Below are 21849 nucleotides of genomic sequence, written 5' to 3' on the forward strand. Positions count from 1 at the left end.
TTAAATCGAAACAATTAGCTTTAATTTACCATGAGCTACAAAATTATTAAATCGAAATAGCCTCATTCGATTTACCTAGGCATGCAACTTCCCAACGACTCTAATAGTAAATCGAATTTATTGGTTTCGATTTACTATACGTGCACTAATTCGAAACTCCTTAATTCGATTTATTATGGTTTGTGGTAAATCGAATTTATTCAATTCAATTTATATGGAGAAACTTAAAATCGACTTTACTGAATTCAATTTACATAGGATAAGGACACTCACATAATGCATTATGCTTTATAACATTCATGTAAATATTGAAACTGATTCCATTTCTTTAGGTGATTTCCCTTATTAGTTATCTAAGGTTAATTTTTAGAGAAAATGACAAATAGGTCCCTGACCTTTTGTCCCGCAGATATTTTCGTCTCTGACCATTTGAGAATATTTTTAAATTCCTGACTTTCACAAAATTTGGACGGATGAGTCCCTCCGTCTAAATGTCTCCGTCAGACCCAACAGAAAAGTCTGACGTGGCTCCTATTCTGATGACCTGGCATGACGGATTGACACATGGACTGATGACTGGAATGGTACTTTCGAAAATTGGACAAATAAGTCCCTGAACCTAAAAACTACGTCGTTTTGCGTTTGACCCTCCCTAAACCTTCGCGTCACGGCTTTCATTCTTGCTCCCAAACGCTCCTCCTCCTCCTTTAAGCCGTTTTCCATCCCCATCATTCTGCCCAAGCCACACAGATACTCACACATGAATTCAATTCACAATATTTCACTACAATTAATTCAAACTACATAAACAAATTGCAACTAGATGCAATTAGAAAATATAACATGAACTATGATTATCATTAGATGCAGATCCATTTTCATTATTTCAACTGAAACAGAGAAAAAAATACTAGTATTGAACATGATTTTTCCATTTAATTCTCTCTTATTAATTCGAGACACAGTAAATTAGTTGTAGTAATTGGATAAACAGAGGCAATAATAAAAATTACCACGGCATTAGGTGCAATATTGCTGGTGGAAACACCCTTAGGGGATTCCTCCTCTGATTCACGCCTCTTTCTACTACCACCGCCACCACCACTACTGGCCGCCTTTTGTTCTGAAGCAATCGGTCCAGGTTCCCGGTTGGGACCGGCAACGAAATCTCCAAACTGTCCCAAGCCAAACTGCGGCCTCCTGAGCCCCAAGGCACCGTCTCCAGCAGCGTTGACGGCCTGCGGAAATAGCCAGATCTCCGCCAAGCTAAACGGCACCATATTGCCTCCCCCATTCCCAAACGAGCCCTTGTTCATCACTGCACCCGAATCCATTCCAAAACCAATCGGGTCACCCAAATCTAAACCAGAAATCAGCTCAACACAATCATTCTACCTGCATCAATTTAAGGTAGGGATCCTCACCACTAGCCTTCACAAAGAAAAGTAATTAATTTAAGAATTAGGGCCAAACGCAAAACGACGTAGTTTTTAGGTTCAGGGACTTATTTGTCCAATTTTCAAAAGTACCCTTCCAGTCATCAGTCCATGTGTCAATTCGTCTCGCCAGGTCATCAGAGTGGGAGCCACGTCAGACTTTCTCATTGGATCTGATTGAGGCGTTTGGACAGAGGGACTCATCCGTCCAAGTTTTGTGAAAGTCAGGAATTTAAAAGTATTTTAAAATGGTCAGAGACGAAAATGTCCGTAAAATAAAAGATCATGGACCTATTTGTCATTTTCTCTAATTTTTTTAGTTTTAAAATCATGGTGTTGGATATAATTATTAGGAGATTATTTGGTGTCTATAAAATTTTATTTAATTTTCCTACAAATATAAGGTGAGATCTATTTCTTTATTTTTGAATCATAAAAGTAAATGTTAGGTACCATAGAAACGATTATAATTAGAAATGAGAGAATCAACAATAATTAAATACTTTATTGAAAGAGAATCTTTGATTTGGAATAATTTATTTACCTACTGGACAACCAAGAGAGAATCACAATGAAATTATAGTTCTAAATTATGCAGGTCTATATCTAATCACAAATCAGTCAATAAGGTTTCATATTTAACTTAATTATTGCTTGCTTTAAAGGAGAAATGTAGAAAATATTCTAAGATAGTTCCATTGCCATCTTCCAAAAGATTACCAGCTCCACACCCTTGGAGATTAGAGGCCCCATCTACATAAAGAGTCCATATATGAGGATGTTCGTTTCTGTCAGGTGGTGTAAATTCGACGATGAAATCTACTAAGCACTGTGATTTGATTGATCCTCAAGCACGATATTAAATATCAAACTAAAAGAGCTCGACAGACCACTTTATAAGTCGGCCAGCTAATTCTAGCTTGGTAAAAACTTGTCAAAGTGGCTACTCGGTCCGAATTATAATAGCATGGCTTTGAAAATATGGTCTCAAATGTCTTACCAAAAACACCAAGCTAACGCAAGCTTTTTTATTTTCAGGTATTAAAGTTCGGCATGCTGTAGTGATTTACTTACAAAGTATACTGGTTGTTGAACTTTGTTTCGCTATGTAAAAAGAATAGAACTAACAGCCCAATCGATTATGGATAAATAGAAATAAAGTGGTTCTCCATTTTTTGGTTTTTGTAAAATAGCGGATTGTGAAAGAGTAGTTTTAATTTTTTTTTTTTTAAAGCATTCTCACATGTATCATCCCAATTAAAATTATTCTTTTTTAATGATTGAAAAAAGCAAGATGATTGGCAAGCTAAACAAGGCGAAAATTGAGAAAGAACAGCAGCAAGTCTCCCTTTTAATCATTAGACTTCTTTTATTGTTTGAGAACTCTTCATCTCTAGCACAGCTCGATATTTCTCAGGGTTTGTCTCAATTCCTCGACTCATTAGTAAAAACCCTAAGAATTCTTTTTGAACCCCAAAGATCTCACTGAGGTCATCAATATGACACTGGCCGACTTTGGTTTTTGCCACCATGTCATCAACATAAACTTATATATTCCAACCAATTTGGTTAACAAATACTTTATCCATGAGTTTTTGATAAGTAGTTCTTGTATTCTTTAGACAAAAAGGGATAACTTTATAACAAAAGTTACTATAGCCAATTATAAAAGCAGTTTTATCTTGATCTAAGGGATGCATTAATATTTGATTTTAACTAGAATAAACATCTATGAAACTTCAAGTACCAAAACCAAAAGCATTATCGACTAAAATATCAATAGAATCTAAAGCGTATACATCTTTAGGACAATCTTTTATTTAAATAAATGAAATCAACACATGTACACTATTTACCGTTATACTTTTTTACCATCACTACGTTTGCCATCCTAATGGTAAATCTGATCCCACGGATAAAATCGGCTTCAATGAGTTTTTTGGTTTTTTCTAAAGATGTTTGTCTTTTATCAGCTTCAACGTTGCACTTCTTTTGAGCTATAGGTCGGATTGAGAGATTTAAAGCCAATTTATGACAAATAAATGATGGATCTATGCCAGGTATTTATGTTGGAGTCCAAAGTCCAAACAAACAAATCGACATTTTGTTGAAAAAATTGCTGGAACTCATCTTTCTCGTTTTCTTGTAAAGCAACGCCTACATAGGTAAACTTATTTATATCATTAGTTAAAGATATTTTCTGTAATTCTTCCATTGAAGTGGGTCTATCTTGCAATTCAGTCATGGGATCTAATTTAGCTAATTTGGAAAATTCATCCTAGTTATGAATTGCATTAACATGTGCACCTATAGCTCAGTTTGAGGTACTTGTTTTGAAACTAGCATTGTAACAGGGTCGAGCTTCATGGTGATCGCTATAAATAGTGGCAATAAAATCGTCCTATACAAAAGACTTAACACAAAGATGAACTGTAAAAACTATGGCACCAAATTTATTTAAAAAAAGATGACCACGTATTAAGTTATAAGGACTATAGCAATTAACAACAAGATGTTGAATATTCAAAGTTTTAGATAAGGGATGCTCACCCAATATAATTTGTAACTTCACAGACCCCAAAACAGGGAGATGTTCTCCTGAAAAACCAACTAAGTCACCAATAGAAGGTTGTAAGATCTGATTGCTTAATTTCATCTTCTGAAATGTAGAAAAAAGAGGACATTTACGCCGTTTTCTGGATCTAAAAGAACTTTTTGAACAATTAGATCTCTCAATTGGATAGATATTACCACTGGATCATCCAAGTTGGTTATTGTTGTGTGAAAATTAGATGGTTTGGATACCATGTTTAGAACAGTAGGGGAGGTTGAACAATAATAAAAGCTCCCTCTACCAAAAGCATAGCTTGATATGTGTGTTTTCAAGCAAAATTGGAGACACCCCCACTTGCAAATCTTCTAGAATACAATTAATAACATCCTGAGGTTGATTACGTTGGATATGAGCTATTTTATCTTTCACAAAAAATATGTCCTATAGAATAGTGATCGGTAGAATGTCCCGTGTACCTTTGAATGTGGCCATCGATATATTTGTCCAGATGTTTTTGCCAAACTGACCGTTCTAGCAAGATCTTTCGCTACCACGCACTCATCAGTGGTATGATCATTCTTCTGATGAAAAGCACAATATTTTATCTTGTCAACATTTTTATATCTTGATAGGTGTCCGCCTTCCTTGGTGGTTTAATAAGCTTGACATTCAAAATTTCTATAATAATCTTTTCTCTTTTAGCATCGAACTGTGTGTAAGAATCATCATGACGTGTTAACCGAAAAGACTTCTTATTATCCCAAGCTTTATCATCGTCCTTGCTAGGGTTGCCTCTCTCCAACCTTCGAACTTGTCAAAATTTTTCAATCTCCATTTGACCTTTGGTTTTCTCCCAAAACTAGGCTAAGGTTCTCGACTTGGCAATAGCTATGTTTTTTTTTTTAACTTTTTCGAGTATAGTCTGCTTTTAATAGCATAAAGATGTACCTCTAGATGAAAGTTTGTAATGCTCATAGCCACCTTTTTGAATCGAATAGCATAATCTCGAAAATTTTCATGTTGTTCTTGTTTGACTGTGCTTAGATAATCTGAATCATGTAAGTAAATGGAAGATATAGCAAATTGATCCTCAAATAGCTTAGGTAGTTTCTGAAAACGTGAAATAGATTCTGCAGAAAAATCAATCAAGTGCGGGAATATCTAAAAAATGGAAAAACAATGACAAAAAATAGGGTCAGAAGCACCGTTTATTATTATTATTATCATAAAACGAAATTTCTTGACGTACTTTTTTTTATCACCCAAGACATCATAAGGAGTTAAAGTCATTGGTAGTGCAAAGTTTCTAGGCAATTGAAAGTTCATGACATCTGCAGTAAATGGACTAGCTGCATTGATTGAGTCTGCTTCTTCATTGGCTGGTTGATCTCCCTTGTGTTCTTGAGTTTTAGAAACATGAGTTGGATCAAAGTTTTCTTCCTCCTTATTTGATTGTTCACGATGATCATCATTATTAGTTATCCGAACATTAGTAAGTTTGGCTATTTGATTTGCCATTGTTTGATTTTCTTTTGCCATGCACAGATTAACTTGTTGTAGTTCCGTTACCATCCGAAAAAGATCGGATACCGTTGGAGGAGGTTGATCGGCCAATATGTACGCCAATATGTACATGTTATAGTTTTGGAGTTCAAAGGAAATTTAAACTAAGCTTTACGGTGGACGCCAATTTATTCTTATATGGCCTCACTCTGATATAGCTCGTTTTTCAGTGGCTATTTTTCAGCTTTTAGTTGGGATAAGTTACACCTCGACACAAAAAAAAAACAGAAAAAGTGAACATCTACAAAAGGTACTCTAATGCTCAATTTAATGTGTGAATAATGAACTCTATTTTAAAATATAATTATCAGATCAGTCTCTTACCTCTTTTTCTTTAAGCTTACCTTTTTATAAAGTTTATGTATGTCACTAGCTGATATCAGTTATAATCATGCTAATAATAAGAAATAAAGATGTTTGAAAACGGTTTATGTGATATTAATATTAATTTCTGATTTATAATGTCGATAGCCAAATTATAGTATATAATCGATCTATATCAGATATATCAAATATTAATTTTTGATTCGTAAGCGTATAATCAATTTATAACGGATATATATGATTTTATTTTTAATAGTATCACAATTTATATAACAAGACAAAATCAAAAGAAATTACAATTTGATAACTTTTCGCATGTTTCTTTATACTAAAAAGCTAGCTTTAATATGTATATATCTCTTGCACAATGATGAATTTCACCAGTGAATTTGATGATTAAAGAAATGGAAGAAAATCATAGTGTCAACTACTCAAAATATATATATCTTGTGAAGAGTTTATTGATGAATTGAACCATAAAGACTATTAGAGTCATGACACAATAAATATTAAATAACTTGATACAATTACAAATTAATAAAAATAAACAATTCCAAACAAATATCGTCATATATGGAGAAGAAAGGAGATCATGTGGTAGAAGTAGAATCCAAAGCCAGGACTGTGCTGAGATTCATGGGGTTCATGTATTTTGTAGAACCAGACATAATTTGTTGCACAATTAGTTTGTTGGCCTTTTCAGATGGATGGAATGGATCCCAAAAAGCATACAAGTTTCTATTTGGACATAGGTTAGAAATTGATGTGCACAGCCCAATCCCATTGTATGGTCCTTGCCCACAACAAGCAATTTGTGATGTCGTAAACCCTGCCCAAAAATAGGGATATAATTATAAATCTCAATTATAATTGGTGCCTTAAACGAAAAATCAAAAACACTAAAAGACTAGTAGAATTTAATTTTTTTATCAATAATTAGATAATAATATTCAAAAATTTGGACTAAAATTATATCATTAGATTGCTAAATTAAATAAATTAGGCTGATAACTAAAAATACTAATAAAAAATAATAAATTCTATTGATCCTTAAATTTTTTTCGAAAAATATATTAACATATAAGACTTTTTTAAGTGCCTTCAGAATAAATAAAATGATTTATTTTCTTTACTCATATTAAGTGTACACACAAAATTAGCCATTAAATCAGATATCAGTATATAATATATATTAAAATATAAAATATATATTAAAAATTATTTAAATAATATGTTTGATAACAAAAAAAAATTAGTTAAAATTAGTCAGAATTTATTTTATTTATTATTTATAAATTGTTGTAATAACTAATAAATATTAAATAAAACAAGTTTTAACTTTTTTTTTATCTTCCTATCATTACCGCACTAAAATAATATTGTTATTAATACGCATTAAATTTAATTAATAGATTGAGTTATAATTTGCACCAAGACTAGCTTAAAAAAAAATTCTTGACATACAAGTTAATTATGATCAGATAGGTAGTTTACCAAAAGCTTTGGGGTTATTAACGAAATTATTGTGCATTTCTCCGGTATTAGCAGCAATGAAAACATCTTTGCCAATTTTTTTGTTGAGTCCTTGGATCATATGTACTAGCTGAGGGTTGTACAATGATGCAGCACGTTGAAGTTCAGCAGAACATCCCCCATTTGTTCCACGCATGGCTAGTTCTGCTGGCACGCAACCTAATGGTCCAGTTCCTGTCACAAGTACTCTACGTGCTCCTAGATCATATAGTCTCTGCATTCAAACTCATAATTTCATTTGTCTACCTAATAAAAGTTATTATTACACATACATTATTGTAAAGTCATTTAATTTATTACCTGCAAGAGTTTCCTGTATTCTATAATGAGAAATTTGACATAATCTGGAAGGGAATATTGGCGAGACCTTGCAGAATAAGGTACCAAGTAGTAATTGTTTACAAAATCGTTACCACCAACAGTGATTAAGACCAATGCTTGATTCACCAGTGTCTTAGTTCGTGCTGCTCCAATTTGTGCACTCACTCGTCGCTGGTATTCTCCAAAATAATCCAATTGTCTATACATTCTAATTATATTTAACTGCAAGTTGTAACAGTGTTATTAGCGCTTCATTTTTAATTAACTAATAGCTAGATTAATATTTAATCACGTGTGTATATGACTTACAAACTGAGCTCCAGTGTCATTAAGGATGCCAATTCCAGCGGAAGCAAAATTGGCACCATTTAGAAGCTTCTCTCCCCTTAGCTCTGGACTTAAGTACGGCAACACCGACTCTGCGCCAAGTTGTTGACCTGAGAAAGTCAATGGAAACAGTTAATTCAAAATTGAAACTTTCTCGTAAGTGGTAAGAAGGATGTTTATGCATTCAATATCACCAAAATATCAGAACCTTATTATTATATGGTTTACAAAGAAAATTTATATTATTTGCATTCTTTAATGCACTTGTTACTTTATTATTAGTAAAATCTTTTAAAAGTACCGTAACGTTACGAAAAAAAAAAAGTTACAACTTGTTTTATTTAATATTAATTAATTGTCACAGTAATTAATGAATGCTAAATAAGATAAATTATGACTGATTTTGACTAAATTTATTTTTGTTACCAAATATTTCTATAAAATATAAATATTAACACATGTCATATATAATTAATTTCCAAATTAAATTAGTTAGCTCAAAAGTGAGAAAATAAGTTGAATGCATGCATTATTTGTAAAGGATAGTTACAAGAGATAGAATACAATTAGTAACTAGACGGAAGCTAGTTAGGAAACTTTATTAGTAAAGAATATTCAGTAGTGTTAGCCTGTTAGGGGTTAGTATATTTTGTTATTTGTAGTTATTATTAATATTTTTAATAGTGTAAGATTATATTTAATAGTATAAAATTTTATATTCTTTTTTTAATAGTTAAATGTTAGTTAGATTTTAATAAAAATACTAATTCTTTAGATTTTTTCAAAAAAAAAAATTATATTATTTTAGTTAGGTTTAGATAATGAATGGTACTTTCTTCTTTGTGATCTGTGTATTTAAGTCATAGAATAGTATAGTTTAGTATTTGCAAGTCCAATTCAATAATACTAAAAAAAATTTTGGGCTCAATAATTTTTAATAGTTTTAATTATCATTTGATCGTTATAAATACTAAATCATTTTTAACAAATAAATTTTATTAAATCATGTGTATAAATTTTAAAAAATATAAGTACAAATTGTATTGATTTATGTGTACAAAACTCTAATAAATATAAATACAAATTATATACTTCTTATGTGCAAAATACCTGTAAATATAAATACAAATTATTACTGACAAAAAAATATTTACTGAATATATATAGCATTACTCATACTCAAATTTAGCCAATTCTCTCTTTATTCTCTTATTCTTTCTAATTGCATTAATAATCCCTTCAGCATTGATTAATCCAAAAAATTTAAATAAATTTAAAAAAGTTATTAAACAAACTACATTATTTTTTGTTTAAAATATTTTTTTAAGTTTAAGAAAATAATATAGTAAAAAACAGTTAATGTATTTAAAGATGGGAGACTTAACTAATAAGGTCAGGAATGTTGAGGCCGTTGGAGAAACGGCCAGTTGGTCTGCCAGTTGGATAGTCAATACCATAAGGAGGGGAATCAGCTCTTGCAGTTGTGACTAAATAGTTGTTGTTGCCACTATCAACAAGTGAGTCTCCAAATACAAAGAAAGCCCTCGCCTTATTATTAGACTTAGCCGCCTCACTTCCCGCCACTAAGAAAATCACAACCAAACATGTCATAATAATAAAACTACTTGATGGGAATGGGAATGGGAATGCCATCATTTGATGAGCCACTATGTGTGTGTATGTGGAACAAACATCACGAATTCAACCCATTTTATAGCTGCTTATTATTAAATGAAAACTTTTAGGTTGTCTGATTTGGGTTTATGGTTCTCAAAGTGCATGTGGCATGTGACAAGTGTAAATAGAAATTATTTCCACCGCCCAGAGGACATTGTAAAACTAGAAAAAAGAGATGAAAACTGGTATGTTTCCTGTTGGATATTGTGCATGCTTTTAATATAGGTCATGTTATTTTTGGGTGCTATATATATAGTTGATGTATTATTCCGCTCACGAATCCAACATTTGTATTTTGAGCCAACTGTCTCTTATTTCGAACTCCTATTCCTAATTATCAAATGTGAATTATTAAGGAAAAGTATATATTGCTTTTCACACACCACTTTAGACTAGATTTGGGATCAAGGAGGCTAAATGTCTAAGTAATTGTACCAAGATTTTGGTGTAGTGGTCATTATTTTTACCTTACAATAAATACATTCAAATTTAAAATTTGGCTGAGTAATGAATGGAAATCATAAATATTTCGTGTGTGAATGTAGTATGAGTGAGCTAGTAATGTCTATGATTGAAGACGAGCCAATTCATATGATAAAAAAAAAATGGCTACGTAATTCAAGTGTTGAAGGAGGCTAATTACTTGTAAGGATAAAGTATATTTTTTGTCTTTGAAGTTTGACAAAAATTTTAAAAATATTCTTAAGTTTTATTTTATTTTAATTTTGTTCTAAAGGTTTTTTATTTGCATCAAATATATTTATGACGGCTAATTTTTTAAAAAATTTAAGACCAATTCAACAACAATTTTATAAGAACAACCCCTCAATATAAACAAATCAAGCATAATTTTCATATATTATTGTTAGATTGATCTTAAATTTTTTGAAAATTTAGCCGTCGAGGATATATTTGATGCAAATCGACAACTTTTGGAACAAAATAAAATTTAGGGGTATTTTTAAAATTTTTAATAAATTTTAGGAACAAAAAATATACTTTACCCTCACTTGTAATCATCAATCAATATATATAGTAACAAAATAATTAAATTGGTCGAATAATTAATTTAATTATTTGCTTAACAAATGTCAGAGTTTGAATTGCTATTGTGTATACAATAACTCATTAACCACTAATTCGCGACAAACTATTTATTGACTTGTGGATTAGAAAGTAGTGTAAGAAACAAAATAAAATTGTTGGACGAATTACAATTTTTTTAAAAATTGGTCTTATCTTTGAACTAATTTCTATTTTTTTAAATAAATTAATTTTGATGCATTGTCGATGTAAAATTATTGTACACGTGTACCCAATCACATAATACTATATTAGTAAAAATAACTATTTTTAATATTGACCGTGTAAATAGTCATTCAAAAAAACGATTATGATTGTACAACTGTGTAAAATATTTTACATTAGAAGCACTCTACTGTACAGATTGGAGTGATATAGAAAGAGAATATAATTCTTTTTATAGTAACTTTTTATTATTTTATTATTATTCAAAATGTAAGTCCTACTTTTATTAATTTCTCTTTCATTCTATTAAAAAAAAAAATCTGTAAACTTACATCTTTACCATATAATTCACCTTTACGTTATCATTGCATAAAAAATAAACTCTTTTTTTAATACTAAAAGTATTAGTTTTCTAAAAAAATAGTCGTTCTTACTGAAAACTAAAGAATGAATTATTTTGCGTATTTTATATGGTTGATGAAGAGATAAGAGAAACGAAGGTGCAAATGAGAGAATTCTTCTTCATCCATGAATCAGATACATTATACGGTACACATAACCTGGAGAGTACTTTGGCTTTTCTTGCTCGAAACTAATTTTCAAGACATTATTATTCCAAAAAAAATAAATTAGCTACTACAAGCCATACATATAAAAGATTAAAAGTAGAGTAGTATTAAAACAAAATGACATAAATATCCCTTGATTATCTGATCTAGTTCTTCATGGAGTCCAAGGCCAAAGCAGTGCTGAGATTAAATGGATACATATACTCTGTGGTTCCCGACAAGATCTGTTGAACAATTATACTGTTGGCTCTTTCTGATGGATGGAATGGATCCCAAAATGCGTATGCGTCACGGTTTGGGCACAAGTTTGATAACACTGTGCATAGTCCTATTCCATTGTAGGGTCCTTGACCACAGCATGCTACTTTTGATGTAACGAATCCTGAATACACACAACAATTCATTTCTTGTTATTATTGCACATACACTTAATTAATTCTTTGATTTATATGTATTGGACTTTAAGTAAGTATTATTATCATATATGTGTCTTATACTCTCTAGCTACTAGCTACATTTATCTCTACCTGTATTCATAAATGATCAAAAGCTGGCAGCATCGTTAATTAAGACAAATTAAGAAATTTCTTTTTCTGCTGCCTATGCATGTGATAGGTGAGCTAGTTTTGTCTCAACTAATTAATAATAATATGTTGTCCATTCCTGAATCGAGAGAAGTAGTTATTGATATTTGTTTATTAGTTACTCAGATTTTTATCAATTTTTGTAATTTCTCTAGATATATATATGTATGATAAGAATCTATTCATGGACTTAGATCCTAGATACTTAATAATGCTGTTAGTTAAACTTCGTGGATCATCTTATCTAGAGTAATTCAATGATCTGAATTTTAACCATGCATAAAATTCTGCATCTTTCGAGAATAAAATGGGTAAAATATTTATAAGGACGAGATATCTTTTATTTCACGGATTAATTTTTAAAAATGTAAAATAATAAATAAATTCTTAAAATTTATATTTCAGACAAATTAAAAAAAATATCAATAAAATATTTTAAGATAGCAGATGTGGACACACTATTTTTAAATTAGTTGAAAAATTTAAAAGACTTTATTGATTTTTTTTAAAAAAACTAATCTATCCAAAATATAAATCTTCAAAGATTTATTTATCATTTTACTCTTTTTAAAATTCTATTAAATATATTCGATCTTTATTCCAGAATAGAATTAGAATCATTTTGATGAAATAATATTGGACCACTCACCTAAAAATACTCTTCAAAAATACATTATGAGATTAACCTAATAATATCATATTCTAACCTAATAAGAGAATAAGTTCAACACTCCTATAGCCAGCTACTTTTGATATATATAGTTATTATTAGCACGGGTGGTCCTATATAAATATAAGTCAAATTTATATGTCCCTATCAAATTATATAATAGTTATTAATGTGGGGTAATTAATATTATAGAAGAGGCAATGAGGTAGGCAATTATATTACCATATGCTGTAGGATTAGTGATGAAGTTATTGCTCATTTGTTGAGTGTTGGCTCCAATGAAGATATTGGAACCAATTTCACTATTGAGTTGACCAATAATTTGAACAAGTTGGGGATTAAACAATGCAGCAGCTTCTTGCAGTAATAATTAGCAAATTAAACACGTCTTTTTGTTTTCTTTTTAAATTAAGGAATGATTCACATGAAATTGATAACTGAGAGTCGTTTGCTGATTTGACTGATTTGACTAAATTTTCATCTAACGACTCTCAACTATCAACTTCACGTGAAATTCACCTTAAAGAATATCTATAATATTATAGAATTTACTTTTTTTTTTTCAACTAACATTAGTTAATTTTTTAAAATTATTTTATTTGTTTTAAATTTTAAATTCAAATATTATATTCTAAATGATAAATATTGAATTTTTAAAAATAATAAAAATAAAATTTTTATAATTAAAAATTAATTAATACTAACCAACTAAAATTAGTTCGATATACTTTTTCTTAATTAATTAGGTCATAATGATAAGATCTGACTTATCACTTCTTCTTTTGGAGAAAACAAATCAAATTAGCGGGAATGCCATAAATCACACACTAAATTAATTAGTAAATAAATTATATTATACAAAATAGAAAAAAAATATTAAATGAGTAATATTTTTTCTCTCATCTTCGTCTTGTATTTAATACTAACTAATTATCCACTTTTTATTACTAAGACGGTTGATTCCTGACATTTTCCAAAAAGTATTAAAAAAATAATATTTTTAATTTAAAAATATAAATTGACTAATATTAATTGAAATATAAGATGAATATAAAAAATACTAATTATCTAACGACAAAGATTGTGACAAGTATTATATTAGTATAGCAAACACATGTGCAGTTATATAGTAGGTAGCATAAGTTTGACCAGTAATAAAGTGTTAGGAAAAAAGGGGAAGTAATGATGAAGAAAATAAATAAATGATGAAGAAAATACATAAATAGAAATGATTATTACATACCCTGAGAACCTTCTTATACTCGGATATCAAATACCTAACATAGTCAGGTAAATTGTATTGGCGGGATCTAGCAGAATAAGGGATCAAATAATAGTTGTTAACGAAATCATTGCCACCAAGAGTGATAAGCACCAACGCTCCATTCACTAATCGCTGAGCCTCCTCAGATCCAATCAGTGCACTCACTCTTTGCTGGTATTCTTCGAAGTATTGTAACTGCCTGTATATTCTTATGATGTTTACCTAACACAATTAGAAAACTTCAGATATCTCATTTAATTTGAACATTAATAATATGGTGAAAATTCATATGAAGTGGACTTCATGTGAAGTTGATATCCGTTATATGAAAATTTAGTCAAATCAATCAAATCATCTAGCAGTTTTTAGATATCAACTTCACGTAAAGTCAACTGCAGCTGAGTTTCCACCTAATAATATAAATAGAGAATATTGACATTAAAAGCATGAGTAGTATTAGAAAAAGCGAATTGAAAATTATAGAAAGAGACATTAATATTTGGTAATAATATAATGGATAAAGACGTAAAAAGTTGTCTCTTTATGATAATGACTAGACCTAATGGCGAAGAAATTAAACTCTAGTATGATATAATATAATTTGACTTACAAATTGGATTCCGGTATCATTAAGGATTCCAATGCCAGCAGAAGCAAAGTTGGCACCGACGAGCAATCTATCTCCGTTGAGCTCCGGATCCAAGTACGGCAATGTGGGTTCTGCCCCAAGTGCCTGACCTGAAAAATCACATTTTTTTTATTGAAGATAGAGAGACTCGAATCCACAACTCCTGAGATGAGTACGGAAAGTGGATAAAAATGAATAAGAAATAAAAAACGTACTGATAAAATCAGGAATGTTTAAGCCATTGGAGAAACGGCCAGTGGGTCTGCGAGTAGGGTAATCAATGCCATAAGGAGGAGCATCTGCTCTTGCAGTAGTTGCTAAGAAGTTGTTATTCCCATTATCCACTAGTGAATCCCCGAACACAAAGAATGCTCTTGCTCCCTCTGTTGCTCCTATTAAACTGCTTCCTACTATTGCCATCACAATCCACACCATACACCTAGCCATTTGAAATATAGTGAACTACTTGAGTGTAACTGCAACTTCACCCTCTTATATTTATATATACTCTTGGGGCTTTATTTTAGAAAGTAAATTAATTATATTGAAATGTGCATGGCCCACGATTCAAGTGCAGGTAGTTGCATAGGTAGTAGATTTGATACAAAAGCCTTCGAATTGGCGGTCATATCAGACCAATCAAATGCATTATGTCATATTATTGGTTCACCATATGATGATGCATGATTTATTAACGGTGAAAACTCAGTACAGTCGAATTCACGTGAAATTGATAATTAAGAGTTGTTAAATGATTTGACTGATTTAACTATTATTTCATGTAAAGTCGACTATATTTAAGTTTCTACATTTATTAATATAATATAAATTATATTTTTTATATACTAAAATCAGTTATTAAAGTTAATTATTAGTATAAAATATATGTTAATATAAATATATATTAAAAATAAATTAAATTATACATGTATTTATACACAAATATATTTATGGCTGATTTTAGTAACTGATTTTAATATACAATTAGCATTTTTGAAAAGGAAAGTTGTTTGGTGTAGAGAAACGTGTTGAATTGACACATATAGTAGTTCTTATATTCTGCCTCAACCACAATTTCCCCTATCATATATAAATAAACCACTACACTAGTAATAATTAATAATAAGAGGAGAATCTTCACACTTACTCATTATTATTCCACATCCACAAATCACAATCTATCTATCTATCAATGGCTTTGAATAATAAGAGCAATAATCCCAGAAAGAGAAGTGGTTCTTCTTGTTCTTGTTCAAAGAACAACATAGCTGATGCAGCATCATGGTGCTTGGCTTTTGTATTGGTCTCTCTCATGTTGATGTATAGATGTTACAAAAGTAGTCAACAAATTTATTAAGAGTTACAAAAAATTGAGTGATATTTAATTTTTTGAATTATTGTTGACATTATTTGTTGAAAATGATTAAAAATTAATTTATTTTATCTATCTAATATTTTTGCTTAATATGTTGAGCTTTTGTTTTTTTTTTTAAAAATAAAGTTATTTTATTATCTTTCTCTCTCTGTCTCTATTCTCCGGGCTATTAAAATTTACAAGGAACCTTCGTTTTCATATTCAAGTAGTTACAGTGTTACACGTTCGATCCAAGCAAGTCTCGGTTAATCAATTTTCCTATACCTTTAATAATTATCCTCTCTATGCAAGAAGTTTTTTAGCTAGGCCGCCGCTTGACAATAATAATGAACTTTTTTACAATTATTACAATTTCATAATGAGTATAATTACGAGGTCAATTATGTATATTTAATTAAATTATTATTTTTCAAATAAAAATAATATCATATAATAGTCATCTTATTTATTTTTTTTAATGATATGTATAATATCTAAATTTGCACTAATTAATGATTTAAATTTATATTATTATAGGAAGAAAGTACTATTGTCGAATTATGATGGTCGATCAAGATTGTTATATAATTATCTTTAATTTAATACATTTTAATTAAATTGTATAAAATTTTATTATAATTTTATTTTTTTTATTTTTAAAATTTAATATTTACAGATACCCAACCCATAAATAAATGGAGACCGTAACAGAAATATAATAAAACAATTCTGCTACGTTACCAACAGTATTTCTGTCAACATCTGCCAACTCTTGTTTATATGAGTATTTAATAGAAATGTCTTTGTGGATGTGTTTAATAAAAATATCTTTTTTATAACTATGTTTAATAGAAGTGTCTTTATAGATATATTTTTTAGATGTGTCTCTTTACATATGTGTTTAAAATATAATAATTAATCATTGTTGGTAATAAGTTGGCAGGTAATATGTTGGTACCTATACTTTTCCATAATAAAAATAGGAAGCAATTTTTTAAATGGAGACAAACAACGTAAGAAGAATCTCTATTTTTCTATGAATTTCCATTGTCATCTTTAAATGAAAATCTTTGTCCCAAAATTATATATTATCAAACTAAAATAAGAAAGAAAAAAAAAGAATCGATACGCAACAACAATATTCAAATAGCCATCATATTTTCTTTATGATAAAGATATAATACTTGAATATAGGAAAGCTTATATATTATTTCAAATAGAAATTATTTAGCAATGTTATTTATTTTCAAAATTGTATATTGTAATTTTATTTAACATTTGAGAATTTGATATTTATTATTTTTATTATATGATGTAACTAAAAAATGGCAAAATTATTTTATTTTAATTATACTATAATTAACTTAATTATTATTAAACTAAATAATTCCTATGAAAATTCTATTGGGTTATATTTTTCTTCAAAAAAATGATAAAAAAAATAATATTTTTCTATTATAGATAAAAATTCGCATGTGGTTGTTTTCCTGTGAATTTTGTTAAACACAACATGCATATATAGTGAGATTAGTTCATCATATCAAGAAACTTAAGATTAGTTAGTTTCTAAATTGATTTTTGTTATGATAGTTATACTTCTCTTATTAGAAAGCATAGTGATAGGAGTTGTAGATATGATGTGGGTGATAGAATTTGTGACATTACTTCTGGTGGAGTTATCAGAATTTTCATTATGAGAAGCCATAGATCTTTCAACTTGAAGCTCTGATACTATCAAGATTTTTTAGTACACATTGCCTTGAACAAGAAGACGTTATTAAACCATTCTTCTCATGACAACACCAAAAAAACATCATAACAAAACAAAATCAGCCTAACAATAAAGTAAGCCCAACAAATAGAATAAATTATTGTCATTTTTTATTAAAAACAAAATTTGTTATGTTTATTTTTTTTTAATATATTATGCTTATGTTTGTCTAATAAAATTATCTAAAACATTTAGTTATTTTAGTTATTTTAAAATTCATAATTTATTTAGTATAAATAGATAGTATTATTCTTTATATAACTACAATAAAAAAAATTATCTTTTCTTTTCTTAATCTTTCATAATTTTATTAAAGATTGCATAACAGAAAAATTAATAGTGTAAGAGATCAGAACAATAACTTCAAACTATTGATCCTCAAATTTAGCAATTAACATTACTATTAAATTCACTATTAATGGTAAGAACGAGAAGTTCTAATAATAAAAACATAACTGTCATAACAATAACCAATTTAAAAATTAATTAGTCTTGAGTTTTATACTGAGCTAATATCCTACACTATATACATGATGTACTTAACAAAATTAATAGTTAAAATTTCTTAAATATTTTGATATTTTTTATTATATTGTCATTAAATAGTTTTTAATTATTAATTTTATATGATGACAAAATAAAAAAAATATATATTTCAAGATATGAAGTTGAATTGGAATAATACTAAGAAATTAACATTATAGCAATTAATTTCAGCCAATATTATATATTATAACAGATTGCTAAACAAACTTATTATCATGAAGCTCACTAAACCTAAGATTCTTTTAAGTTTGAATTTTGAATTTTTTTTTAATTAAACTTCAGATCGTCTTGTTTTTAAGAGCTTTAAAATTTCATTCTTTTATGTTGAATATTAGCTATCAATGTTAACCGGATAATATTGGTTTCTAAGAAATTTTTTTATATTCTTTTTAACATTAAATGTGAAAACTTTAAGTGTGCAACTATCTGAATTCTTTAAATAAAGACGTAACCATTTATAACAAAAGTAGTTACCAGAAAATAATGTTGTTTTAAAACAAAAAAAAAATGAGTACACAAGATTTCAACCTTAAATGTAAATAAAGCAACATTTATTAAGTATTGAGCTAATAATAAGGTTTATTAAGAACACTTATTAGTCATCCCTGTGACCTCATTCATATAATATACTCTTTTAAAAAGTAATATGCAAAATTTGATTGCTGCTTAACACTTTCTCTACCTAGTGTGTGTGTTTTTTTTGTCTAAATAATAAAAGAAAACATAAAATAAAATAAAATATCTATCTTAAATCAGATATAATAATTTATTGAAGAATTTTATAATTTACAAGACTCATATCAAATAACATAATTGAGATTATTTTTAATTCTATATCTAACCATTTAATTCACAATTTTATTTACTTTTTTACATGTTCAATTAAATTACAAGTACTAAGATCTTGACAACAGTTCCTAAATCTTGTTAACTAAATCAATAATTTCATATTTATACCATCAGGAGAGTCATACAAAAGATAAAAAATGTTCAGACAATCTATTTTACACACTATGTCTCTCAATAATTTGCAATCCTAAATTAAAACAAGGTCCCTTCAAAGTGCAAAAAATTCACGTCGGATGATGGACTAGGGAGGAGAGCTACCAGAACAACTCATAATTCAACTCCATTAGAATTTTTAATAAAACAACCAAATTCAGAGAAACTCAAATTAGTAAACAAACTAACATTATAATTAACTTTAAAATTATTATCTACAGGAAATTTTCAAGACAAACGGTTTCTAGAAGTACTAAAAAAAGTACACATATTCATAAATAACCTTAGATTCACGACCGTGCTTCTGATGAGAGCAACCACTTTGTGATTTGTCCAATGATTTTTAACATTAAAAATGTCATTGCACCTATGCTTCTACAACCACCACACTCGGCTCCTAAAAGAGCCTCTTTACCAAATATGACCTTCCAAAATCAAGCTTCTATAGAGAAGCCTTCAACCGAATCAATAACCTAAAGATCTAGCATCTGCCAAATAATTTTGAAATATACACAATCTCTAAGACAATGTTCTACTATCTTTGGAGTCGCATTGCATCTCTGGCACATAACCGAACTAGGTAGATGCCGCCTAAAGCAGAAGACCTCTGTCGAGAGAGCGTTATGAACCCAAACCACACAATCAATTTGATCTTTTTCGAAAGATTCAAGTGTTAAAATCAGTTCCAATTGCTATTTTCATTTTATTTCAATTTATTCTTTAACAACCAATGAACCCTCCCTTACACTCCTTTTTGTCCTTGAAGGCCACTAACTCCACCTCGGTTCCATGTCAGTCAAAGTCAAATAGTGCAAGTAGTAAATAAAAGGGATAAGTATGACTTTGGTCCCTAACGTAGAGGCCAAAAATCTATTTCGTCTCCGACATTTTTTTCGCTACAAAATGGTCCCCAAGATTTCAATTTGTTTTAAAATCGTCCTTTTTACCAATTTTTTTATTACCAAATTACCGCTCATTAAAAAATTATAAAATAAAATAAAATAAATATAAAATAAATAAAAAAAAGGAAAGAAAGGATACAGAGAATCGGGGGAGAGAAAAAAAGTGGGGTGCGTGCGAAAAACAAGGGAGAGGGGAGGAGGGAGATGGGAAGGGAAGAAGGGGGAAGGGAAGCCGCACTGCCATCCTGCCATCTGTGATCTGTCACTGCTCCTCCTCTTCGCCCTCGCCAACGAATTATGTGAATTGGATTTTTTTTTATGAAATTTCTGGATTTTTTGTGAAATTTGTTGTGGAACATTGTTGTTGCTGAAATTTGAATTTGGAGTATTGTTGTTGTTGATTCTGGGTTCTTGATGATTATGATGATTTCTGAGTTGAGTTCTTGTTTGTCTGAGTTTGAGTTGTGGATCTGAGTTCTGGATTCTGATGAGGATGACGATGATGATGTTGATTTTCTGAGTTTTGGTTGGTATGATGCAGATGGTGATGGAGTGACCGTGGGTGGGGGGTGGTGGTGGTGGTTCTGGTTCTAAGTTCTTATGATTCCATGATGATGATGGTGGTGGTGTTAGGTGGTGGGTGGTGGTTGGTGTGGTGGTGGTGGTGGTGGTGCTTATGCTTGTGTTTCTGCTGATGTTTTGCATGATTTTGGGGAAGAAGAGATAGGGACATTTTGGTCTGAAGGACGGTTTTAAAACAAACTGAAACCTTGAGGACCATTTTGTAGCAAAAAAAAAGATCGGGGACGAAATAAATTTTCGACCTCTATGTTAGGGACCAAAATCATACTTATCCCTAAATAAAATGCTTGACTTTAAGAGGAATTGTCGATACAAGTCTCTCTACCTCCCAAGATTCATCATGCCACAAATCTGTCACTATAAAATCAACTCTGATATATGAACATAGGAAACAAGATCATAAAATCTTTTAAAAAGAATCTACTCATCATACCAGACAGATTACTGCACATCCCCAATATTCAATTTGAACCCATTTTTGAGAGCATCAAATATTTTGAGAATGTTCTTTCAAATGGCTAAAGCATTCTAGCTATTGTTGCCAAAAAAAATTAAATTCCAAAAATATTTATGCATCATAACCTGAACTCATAACTCGTTTCTATTATTAAAGCAATTTTAAATCAATTTACCAAAAAATGCCATATTAATTGAATGAGAAGTCCTATCATCTAAATTATCCTTAGAAATTAACTGAAATATAAAATAAATATAGTGGTTGACATTTATATAAAAGAGAATTTATTTTTTTATAAATCTATTATATTTAAATAATAAAAAATATTTCGTATATAATGTATTTTACTCAATTATATATTTCAAATACTATTACATTTATATTTACGCAGATTCAATCTATTATTTTTCGGTTATTATTTATTTATTAGTTCCAAACACATATTTACACAAAGGGGTAAAACAAAAAGAAAGTTACATTTACAGAGATTGGTTGAATCCATGGTGGCACCCAGCACAGATATATCTAACCATTCTC

General features: G+C 29.5%; 1 protein-coding gene and 1 pseudogene across 1 annotated transcript; both read right to left on the minus strand.

Annotated features, from left to right (window-relative positions):
- Window positions 1-6318: 6318 nt before the first annotated feature.
- Window positions 6319-9721, minus strand: LOC107491992 (GDSL esterase/lipase At5g18430). The gene is made up of 5 exons (XM_016112941.3): window positions 9444-9721; window positions 8041-8168; window positions 7711-7953; window positions 7372-7624; window positions 6319-6706 (listed from the first exon to the last, which is right to left on the minus strand). Exons 1-5 carry the CDS (start codon window positions 9712-9714, stop codon window positions 6468-6470), a joined length of 1134 nt encoding a protein of 377 aa, XP_015968427.1. The 5' UTR covers window positions 9715-9721; the 3' UTR covers window positions 6319-6467.
- A 1763-nt stretch (window positions 9722-11484) lies between these two features.
- LOC107491993 (GDSL esterase/lipase At5g33370-like) lies at window positions 11485-15172 on the minus strand (annotated as a pseudogene).
- Between the last annotated feature and the right edge of the window lie 6677 nt (window positions 15173-21849).

The sequence above is a fragment of the Arachis duranensis genome, chromosome 6 (assembly GCF_000817695.3).
Source record: "Arachis duranensis cultivar V14167 chromosome 6, aradu.V14167.gnm2.J7QH, whole genome shotgun sequence".
NCBI lineage: Eukaryota > Viridiplantae > Streptophyta > Magnoliopsida > Fabales > Fabaceae > Arachis > Arachis duranensis.